The 11012-nt window shown below is 31.1% G+C and overlaps 1 protein-coding gene across 2 annotated transcripts in view; it reads left to right on the forward strand.

Annotated features, from left to right (window-relative positions):
- The window catches only part of LOC129223353 (flotillin-1-like), a 35786-nt gene extending 28308 nt beyond the window's left edge, over positions 1-7478 (forward strand). For both annotated transcript variants that reach the window (XM_054857922.1, XM_054857921.1), the window contains one exon: positions 5445-7478. Coding sequence is in view for 1 of the 2 variants with exons in the window: in XM_054857921.1 (XP_054713896.1) it covers positions 5445-5474 (30 nt within the window). In the remaining variant the exon portion in view is untranslated. The remainder of the gene's footprint in view (positions 1-5444) is intronic.
- Positions 7479-11012: the final 3534 nt, after the last annotated feature.

Here is an 11012-nt window from a genome sequence, read left to right on the forward strand (position 1 = left end):
GAATAAAATTCTCACTTTCCGTTCAGAAATCTGTCATGGCCTTGCCCCCCGATAGATGGCGCCACAAATGATTTTCTATTTAATACATTATTTTCCTCCTTGGAGAGAGCATTGCTTGTCTAGTGGTCAGCTAATGAATCTCGTATTCAGAGGTCTAGGGTTCGATTCCTGGTTAAAGCGAGTTAGATTGAGCCGACCTTCATCAAAGGTTGTTAAATTAGAAATTAACTAAACAAGTTATTAAAAGAAATTAAAGTATATTAAATAATTGTCCCGAATGACGTCATCCGAAAATACCCCTTCTGAAAGTTTTAAAAATGACGGAAGTGTCACGTGATCATCCAAGGTGGCGGACCCATCTTCCCACTGTTATTTTTTTTTCCTCCTGCTTGTCCCTATATCGCGGTTGTTATTACTTCTCATCGTATTTTCATCCTAAATTCATCGTCTCGGAACAGCACTGCTCGTATATTACTCCAAATCTCATCGTATTTTCATCCAAAATTCATCGCCTCGGAACAGCACTGCTCGTATATTACTCCAAATCTCATCGTATTTTCATCCAAAGTTCATCGCCTCGGAACAGCACTGCTCGTATATTACTCCAAATCTCATCGTATTTTCATCCAAAATTCATCGCCTCGGAAAATCACTGCTCGTATATTGCTCCAAATCTTATCGGTATAGGGAGCAAAATTCATCGGATACCGATGATCGGATTCTACTATTGCCGATGAGACATATTGGAGCAATTTCCGATGAAAACTCATCGGAATCCGATCATCGGCCGATCATCGACCGATCAAAGTTTGATCGGATTTCGATGAACGGCCGATGATCGGCCGATGAGTTGATGCTACTCGGGATTGGTTTAGACGCTTATGTGATAAAAACATACTATTTTGTCTTAATTGTAGTTTTTTAAGTATTATTAATTTTTTATTACTACTTTTATGCTACAAATTCAAAAATCTACTTATTATCTTAAATTTTTCACTTAGTTGCCATATTTGGTCATTTGCAAGATGGATGTAGACCTAAATTTCCAAAAACAGAATTGCATGTTTATCTCAATGTAAACAAATGAAACAAACATGAAATGTGCAATAAATAATTTAATTTAATGTTTTAATTTTAATGTAAGCATCCTCTATTATGCGAAAGAAAAAAGAATTGATGATTATTTATTGGCATGGGGCCTATGATTGGCGGATGTTGATTGTTGTTATTATGCCTTATATGGTATGCTGATCGATGCAACAAATTATCCATATTTATACTGAAAACTAGCTTTGTATTTTGCTCACTATGTTTTGTGTTATATACTAATAAGAAAATAAACAGAAACATAGTATTTTAAACCAAAAGCAGATGCTATAAGATTGCTGCACAATTACAGCAAAACTCTAATATTACGCATGACACGTGGCATCGAAGAAATGCTAAAATAAGAACTTTGTTTTCAACAAGTAGCAAACGAATGAAATCAATTTTAAACAAAATGTTGAAAAAAAAACTTAAATTTTGAAAGAAAAAAGAAAAAATTCCAAGATTCCCTTTTTTCTTTAATCCAATAGTAAAAGTTTCAGTTCTTTTGCAAGGCTACTTTAAATAATTTAATCATTTTGAAAATATCGAAATTTAAACTTAATTTTGAATGAAGCGAGTAACCTGGAATTTTCTAAAAATCGACCTGGAAAAGTCAGGGAATTTTTTTATCCACAAGTGTATGAACCCTGAAAACAGATTTTTCAATGAAGACAGGATGGCGTCAAATAATCTGTTGCAAAAAATGGGCAGAAGGTTTAATTTCATTTTAATTTATCATGAATTTTGCTGGAACTAGTACAGATCTGTACAATGAATACGTGTGACAGCAGTGAAAAAGAGGGAGTCAAAAAATACAGGTTTAGGATTTAAATTTATAAAAACTTTCAGAAGAAGACTCCCTTATCATTATTAAAGACCGTCATAAATTTTGTTTTTAAGGCTCGATTTCAAAACAATTTCTGCGGCAGAGCCGTGAGTGAATTTCTTTCTACAATCCCATTATCAAAAATCATCTAAAATAGAGTTTCTGGAAACTCAATTTCAAACACCTGCCTGTGAACGGCCCCTGAACCCCCAGCTCATTAATATTCCCAAAGATCGCCTAAAACTGCCTTTTTAAAGATACAAGTTTGAAAATTTTCTGTTGAAGGTCCCCAACACCCCTTCCAAGGTCCCCAACCCCCCTCCGCTGTTCTTGCAAACATCTTAAAAAATAGTCTTAAAATTCGTTTATAGAGCTTAAATTCTGAAACATGTCCAGAAAAAGCTTACAAGAACTCCTCCCCCCCATTTCACATTATCATTGCAGGTTGGCTAAAATAGTGTTTTTATAGCATCAATTTTGATAAACTGCCAAAAAAAATGTTGCATTTTTAGCAGATGAAAGCTCAAAAAATACCCCCCCCCCTTCCCGAAACATGATTGAACATTGAAAACAATCTACAACTGCATTTTTGAAGTTTCGATTTCAAACAACTGCCGCAGAAGAGCCATGGAACTTCAACACTACTTAACATTGCCAGAGATCGTCTAAAACTGCTTTTATAGAACTACAATTTCAAATTAGTTCCAAGGAAGAACCCATGAACTCCCTTCTCTTTATCCTTACTGAAGATTGTCTAAAACAGTGCTATTGGAGTTTTTATTTCGAAAAATTGCTGCAAAGGGCCATTGAGACCAAACTTTACTGATGATCGTCAAAAACTATGTGTTAGAACCAAGTTTCCGTGGGAGAGTTTCCAAAAACTCCCCCTCCTAAAATCATCGAAACTTTCGTTTTAGGAGCTTTAGTTTTGAAACATTGACTGCCGTCTAACGTTGCCAAAGATTGCTTACAATCATGTTTTTAATACTTTAATTTCAAAAATTTTTAAAACATAACCGAAGACAATCCACAGTTGCTTTTTTTAGAGGTCTCAATTTTGTAAAATTGCCGTGGGAGGGTTCACAAGCTTAACCTTAACAAATATCGTCTAAAACAGCGTTTTTAGTACTACAATTTCAAAAAAGTTCCGCCCCCCCCCCTCGCTAACATTACCAAACGTTATTTAAAACTGAGTTTTTGGTGTTTCAATTTCTAAAAGTTGCCGCAAGAAGGGCACGAAAACTTTTCTCTCTCCAACATTACTAAAGGAGGTCTAAAACTGCATTTTTAGAACTACAATTTTGAAAAAATTCAAGGCCGTAGCTAATACTCTCTTTTCCTGAAATAATCGAAGCAATCTGCAATTGCATTTCTAGAGCTTCAATTTTGAAAAATTTCTGTGGGAGAGCCACCATGCCTCTCCTCACCTTAAACATTATCAAAGATGGTTTGAAACTACAATTTCAAACATTTTCCGGTTGTGAAAACACGAAGAAACTTTTGTTTCCGAGTTTACATAAAACTTATCAACCCGGTTCTTATCGCTTAGACCTAGTAAAGACTCTCTCCCAAAACAAGAGCCGAATCCACTATATCACTCTATTTTAAAATATGTTAGGGGAAAAGGTTTGATGAGCACTTGCTAAAACACATACCTTCCTTCTTAGTTTTTTGCTCTAACGAGGGACCTGAGAAATTAAATATTATCATTATCTTAAAAGGTAACCGCAACACTCAAAAAAGTTCCAAGCAAACGACAAAACTTCACCAGATCCTAAATTTATTGTTTGCTTGTACTTGTGTTTGCAGTCGTAAATGTAAACAATTCGTTTTAGCATTTGTTGAATTTTTTTTCCTGAAGCAACTCTAATTCTTGAATTTCTTTCAGATATTATTTTTATTAATACAGAAAACGTGAATTTAACTGGAAATTTGTAACTCTAAAAAGTGTTATGCTTAACCTAATTTAAAAACGAGTTAGGAAAATTTTTGGGGGGATTTTGTGCCATTGAGCTTGGGGGTGGGGTGGGGGGGGAGGGCACCCCTGTTGGTAGTTGGCAGTTAACATGCTAAAAAATGCAGGACAAGCATCATATTTTAAAGAAAAACTCTTCAACATGAAATATATAACTATATACTGGTTGCATTGAAGGGTTTGTAACCTATATTGGGTTCATTTAAGTTGTACAATATTTGTGTCATATTAGATCTCTGGCTTCTTAGCAATGGAGCTAAATAAAGGGTTAAATTGTTATTGAAGTTATCAAATATTGCGTTATCGTTAAGAATTTGAATAAAATTCGGTAGGCAGGAGACAAGTTTTATGTCTTTGCTTTACCTTTCTAGCATTACTTCTTTTAATTCATATATGTGGGGAGCATCTATGTTCAAATATGTGAGCAGTTAATTTGTAGGATAGAACTTTGTCTAGACTGCCTCTTTTTCAGAACTACTTTTTACTTGAACTGATTATATGTAATGCTTTTGATCTGTAAAGTATTTAAATATAAATGCTGCTAAATGATAACATTTACTGACATTGTAGTCATCTTTAATATTTTTTTACTTGCATTTTTAAAAACTTGTTCCCATTTTTGTTTTATGTGTGTGAGTTTTTACTTTTCTGCAAACTCATGTCTATTAACTTTATATTTTAAGCAATTTTTTGTGGTCGTCAGTAGTGGGTAGAAAAAAATTTAGTAGTTTCCACTCCTTTTTCTCTTGTTGGTTTAAAATAAATAAATAAAAAATAAGGGTACAAGAAATTAGCTTTCAAATTGCTTCTGAATTATAAAAACCATCAGTTTGAATAAAGGTTAATATAACTAAATAAGGTTATTAACATTAATTGTAGAATCAAGTGTTAATTATGTTAATTGTATAATCAAACTGGGAATTGTTTCTTTTTTGTGTGGAATTGCTTCTCTCTACTTAAAATTTTTTTTCACACTTTCATTCATAATTTCATTCTTCCACAACTTATCAACTAAGAGCAAAATGTCCCTTCAAACAATTCACTGGAAAAAAAAGAAGAGAATAACACGTGTGGGTTTAGAGATAGTGGCGACTGAGTGGCAAATAATTTTGTTTGTTGCCTTTTTTTACTCAGTCAGCATGTGGCGACTGCTTGTTAATTTTAACACAGGTGTTTTAACAATTAACACAATGCTTGAGGTTTGGTAATGCCACAAAAAAAAAGTATGTTCAAATCTTTTAAACTAGTCTTGTTAAACAAAATACTGTTAAAGATTTCGGCGGGGCATGGCCCCTTCCTTGTGTTTTCCCCTCGTTGTCATCATAGATCCTTTTACTTCAGATATTACAGATACTCTTGTAACTACATAACTACAGATACTCTAGTCATATTCCTTAACGAGATATTAAAACTTTTCAGTTCGTTTAAAACAAATGAAACATAACTAATATTTCAATATTATCTTATTTTATATTAATGGTAGCAAAGCAATATGTTTTTCCTAGCAAGTACCTTTAAAAATACTGCAATTACATAACATCTCTTGTTTTTCAGAGCATGAAACTTGCTCAGGCAGCTATGTGAAAATACATAGAAAAAATTTGTTCTTCAAAGGAGATCTGGAAAATTATTTTTGACAGTTTGACTTGCCTGTGTATCGTGCATGCTATACTTTTTGTATATATTTTATCAAGAGACATTATTGTCTTTTACATTATTAAATATCTTTTTCACTCTACTATTTTTCTTGTTGTTGCTGTTTTCATCATCTTGACATTGATGTATTTACCAGATGCTTAACATGTAAAGTTTTGTACGTATATTTTGTGCCTTTCTCGTGTGATTTAATTTTTATATACTTTTTGCTTTGAAATACATTTTCATCCTCTTCATTACCATATAGTACCAAATATTGTCACATGCTCATACCTTCACTTTAATTTCCCAAATGCTGGAATTATAAAATAACTTATGTAGTTTTTTCTATAATATGAGGATTTCTCAATTGTTATCAATGCTCAAAAGTTTCATTTTGGGAAAAGACATGCCTTATTTCATTAGACTAGTATAGATTTTTTTGAAATATTATAATTTTACCTGTAATATAAATTTTTTGACTCATTTTCCACTTATTGTAAAACTCCATGCCTTAAGTGGCTCGATCCTCTTTTCAGTATTTTTTCTCCAAAGTATTTTGGAAAATTAAAAATCCAATTTTAAATCTTTTAAGAGATTGAGCTTTTGAAGTTATGAATTGTAGTAAATTATGTCAAATCATTTTTGGTTGTTACTTTTTTTTAAGGAACAATTTTCAGCTTTGGGTTTGTAAAGAGCAGTAATACATGCAGAAAATTTTTATATCATATTGTGATCCCTATTATTCTGTCCCTGTCATATATGATTTCGAATGTTATTCAAAATGACTGTGCTAAAGTTTGGAATAGTGTGAATTGTTTACTTCATTGTGATTTAAAAAGGTTTTTTTTTTTTGCAGAGTTTTCAATTTTCCGACCAGTATAATGAAAATATACTTCAAATAATAATAATAATTAGCTTATATTTAGTGTATAATTTTTAGTTGCAATTCGAAACAAGTAAGTGTTGGTTATAACAAATGTTATTTTTGATTTGCAAAACATAGTTCCTTTTTATATTTTAGTTTTAAGTTTTAAGCGGTAAGTTAGTGTTTTAATGTAAAGCGCACTAGTTATCTAGTCAAGTGAAAAAGTTGTTAATTAATATAATTTTATTTTGGAATATTTTTACTTTCTGTTTAAATGTATTTTTATTTGATATTTTATTTCTTTTGTTTTTGTTCATTATTTTTAGATTTGTTTTTTTTTTTTTTTTTGGTTTTTGCATTGGAGGGAAAATATTTATTTCAATATTTAATATGCTTTTAAACTTAATTACAATGTTTAATTATTTTAATCTTCAAATTTTAAAGGTGCCATACATTTTTGAAGAAAACACTCGTATTATGTGCATGCAATGTGTGTGTGTTTTTTTCTGAAAAATGCTTAAAGTAATTTTGTTTTTTATTGATGTGTCTTTTATTTTATAACATTTGCTATTTTTTTTATCAAGAGCTGTCTTCACAATTTTACATGCATTTGCTAATGTATGAAGAAATTAGCTACATAAATTAAGATGCAGCTGTTGTATGCAAAGCTACATCTCAGCTAGATGTAGATATATGCATTCTTTGACCCTGACAAATGATGGAAAAAATGAGAGAAAAAGTGAGGATAGCACTAAGCATATTATTTTTGTATGCTTTTTAATACGTATTTTTTGTTAATACATATAATATTTGTTGTTTTATTTCAATTTTTATTGTTGCATTTAGTAACATTGTTTCTGTATGTTGTAGTTATATTATTTGAAATGGAATCTTTAAAAAGAAAGTTCAGTTCCCAGAACCTGAAGCAGAGAAAATTGCTATATTTCTCTCCTTCCCCAACAACTGATATAAGACTCTATACACTTCATCTTTCATGATTAAATACTTAACGATATGGAAAATTGCATATTATATTCACAGATTTAGCATCAGTATAATGTTTGAAAGATTGAATTTAAAAAATGTGAAAGAATATAATGTAAAACACCGTTAAAGGGCCACTTCTTTGGTAGTGGCCACTTCAAGATTTAAAATGCACTAGTAGTGACCACAGTGATTTATATTTTTAAACTGTAGGCCTACAATATTAATTTCCCTCTTGAAACTCAAGGAGTGTTTTATAGCAAAATGCTTTCTAAATCTTTCCAACTTCTAAAAAAATACCCAAATTTCAAATTGCTAAATTTTTATCATTTTTTTCTCAAACCTCAAATTTGATCCAGCAGTGGCTACTCCAAAATCAAAAAATTTCAGTGATGGCTATCTGACATTTTCCTATCTGAAGTATTTACATTACTTATTTTAAAACCAAATAACTGATGAATAAAATTTATTCAATGTGATAGTTTCTTTAAGTACCAACAAAAAATCACATTATTATTAATAAGCACGAAACTGCAGTCCTCGGCTGGAAATGACTGAGCTGGCGGTGTACTTCACATTATTATTGTTCATTTGTTTCTTCTAAGTACAACTTGAAGTGGCCACTACTGGAGCACTGGCCACTACTGGTGTCTTAATTAATCTGTTTTTTTAAAGCTTATTTCTTATCTCATTTTTAATTCCATTTATTTTTAAGCAAATAACTCACATATAGATCCAGTTTCAGGCTGCAAAATTTTCAATTTGTTTTTCAATAAGCAGTTACCACCCTTAAGTCAGGGCTAAGGCAGAATTACAAGCAGTATACTGAGAGCCTTGTTAGGACAATGATTTACTTTCAATTGATTGAGCTTGAAAGTAATCTTAGCTTCAAGGAAAGGACATCTGCATCCAGCTCAGCGTTTTACTATTACAGAGTGATGAGTCCATAACAAGAAAGAAACTGCAGTCTCTAGAAGTCATAACCAGGCTTTCAGGATATTGCTTGTAGTTTCTTTTCAATAATCATCTTTTTAAAAATTAAAATTATGTTTAAGATAGAATAACATGATATATTTTGCAAGTACATCACTGAAGCTAATCAATCGAAAGACCATCATTTTACCATCTCATCAGGTCGATTCATGTGGTATATTTAGACAAGACTCATAACATTTTTAATATAATTTCTACAGTGCTTATTTTTCATACGACACTTTTATAAAAATTTTGCATTCTTATGTACCAAACTTTTACGACGAATTTTTCTATTTTTCACAACAATTCAAATGGCTGCTTACATATATATCAACAGCAATATTTTCGTAATGCTGATAATTTTTATAGACTGAATGCTTGCTTCAATACCTAATTTTAAATTAATCTTTTATATATTTCATATTGCAAAAGCGTTTTTACACTCGTCTGTAAAGGTCTGTATAGTATGGTCTTTTAAGTTGGAGCAATGACATTTAAAATTGAATGTAAAATAATAATAATAATAAAGATTTTTGTGTAAAGATCTTCGTCAGTGTCAAATGTTATTCGAGGTGCTTAAAATATGTTGTAATTTCCACTTTTATGCTTATTTTATAGGAAATTAAGTTGTACTTATTACGCTTTTTCCCCCGACCTTTGTAGTGCACTCTATTGTAGCTTTGGTATAATACCAAATATACAGATACATAATACCGTATTATGTATGTGTATATTATTATACTGCATATTTTCTGAGATTGCCAAAGAATCAACATAATTATTGTAGTATTGCTTAAAAGTACAAAATGTTTCAACTTTTATTATCTTTAAAAGTGTATTATAGCAATAGAATATGTATATATTAAAGCAAGATGGTGTCGTACATGTTTGTGTAATGTAAACTGCTTGTTACGAAGTGCACAGATTGAATGTATTATGAATTAAATAAAAGTATTAAGTGAAATTCATTGCTTGCATTAGTCTTTTTTACATGAAATTCACCCATAACTTTCCTTTCTTATTCATTCCAGTTCTAGATTTTTTAAATAATTTCTGCATGCAGTCCCCATCAAACTTTTTCAATTTCATTTTTTAGCCTTTTTTAAAGCTTTTCTCATAGTAATAATTTTCACATTTGTAGCATAACTATTTTAAATGGCTAAAATACTCTAATGCCTATAGTGCAAAATGCTCAAGCCGATTCTCTTTGCAAAGTTTCTGTCAATCTGCAAAAATCTGATTTCATTGGTAAAAAAAAAAACAGATCAGTTATCAGAGTCTATATAGAGTATTCCAGCTTTTGTTTGCTTCCCTGTATTTGTGCTTGAGTTATAAGCTAGGTTAGTTGGAATCCAAATTTTACCTAAAAAAACCCAGGTTTCAAACCTATATCCAGGTTTAAATGCAATAAGTAAACCCTCGTTTTATGCTGGAGATATGTTCCACTAAAGCTCTGCATCAATCAAAATCGCATAAATTAAGACTTCCGTTAGTGTTAAAATAGGGGTATGGTTCCATACATTTAAAAATATTTCATTATAGTATATGCTCAATGTGTTGAATTGAAAGATGAAGAAACTTACTGTTTTTTAATAATGAAATAAAGTTTTAATGTACCATGCTTTTAAAATGAACTAAAAAGTATAAAATAATTTCTAAGTTTTATGTAGATTTAAAGCTTGTTACAGTTTTAAAATTTCTTACAGATTGTCTGGAAAATTTGCGACTGTGAGTTTTTAATAGCTATCAAAATACTTGTGAGCCTTAAAAGGAAAAATATGGAGCACAAGCAACAAACAATTCATGCATTTAAAATTTATCAATTTTATCGCTCTGCAAATAGTATAAACTGAGGTGTAAGTTTTTTCAATGATAGCTTTTCTTTATATCTATTGTTATGTAGTACGGGAGATCGGGATAGTGTGCGAACTTTTTAAACTTTATTTTTTTCAAGGTTGTAAATGAAGTAGAAAAAATTTCTTTTATTACTTGGAAACTGTATAGTATCGGCAATAAAGTCGTATTTTTGTTTTCACACTACTATGCTTGGTGTATTTTTTACATAATTTTTTGTGAAGCTTCGCTGAGTTCGCACACTTGCCCTGTCACAGGGTAAGTTGGCGAGCCATATGGGGAAATCGTTAGTGAATTAAGAAAAATTCATAATAGACACAGAAGATTTCACATAAAGCCTCAATGATATTGAAATAAGTAATACTTATCAATGAATGAAAAAAAGGAAAATTAGTATTGTAGGAGCTTAAAAATTTAATCTAGTCGTTTCGCGATAACTCGAATCTAAAAGGCCCAACGAAAAAGTTCGACATGCCGCTAGTTTCTGTTTTTAGCATTTTAATTTTAAAAATCATCGAATATTTTAATTGAATTGTACATATGAGGCAGTGAGAAGCAAAGGGATGCAAGTGGACATTTTCAAGTTTTGAGTAAAATGAGTTTAAAGATAACATCCTAGGTAAGCTTTCATTGAAATTTTTTCTAAATAATGCTGTATAACAGCAACTACCAGGGGTATTAGTACCATCTCTTGCTCCAAGACCAGAGGAGAGATTCACCTGCCATGTGTACTGGCTATTTCCAAATTTTTGATTTTGCCACTTACATCCCTTTGCTTCTCACTGCCTCATATAACACAAAATTAC

This window comes from Uloborus diversus, chromosome 5 (genome assembly GCF_026930045.1).
Source record: "Uloborus diversus isolate 005 chromosome 5, Udiv.v.3.1, whole genome shotgun sequence".
NCBI classification, from domain to species: Eukaryota; Metazoa; Arthropoda; class Arachnida; order Araneae; family Uloboridae; genus Uloborus; species Uloborus diversus.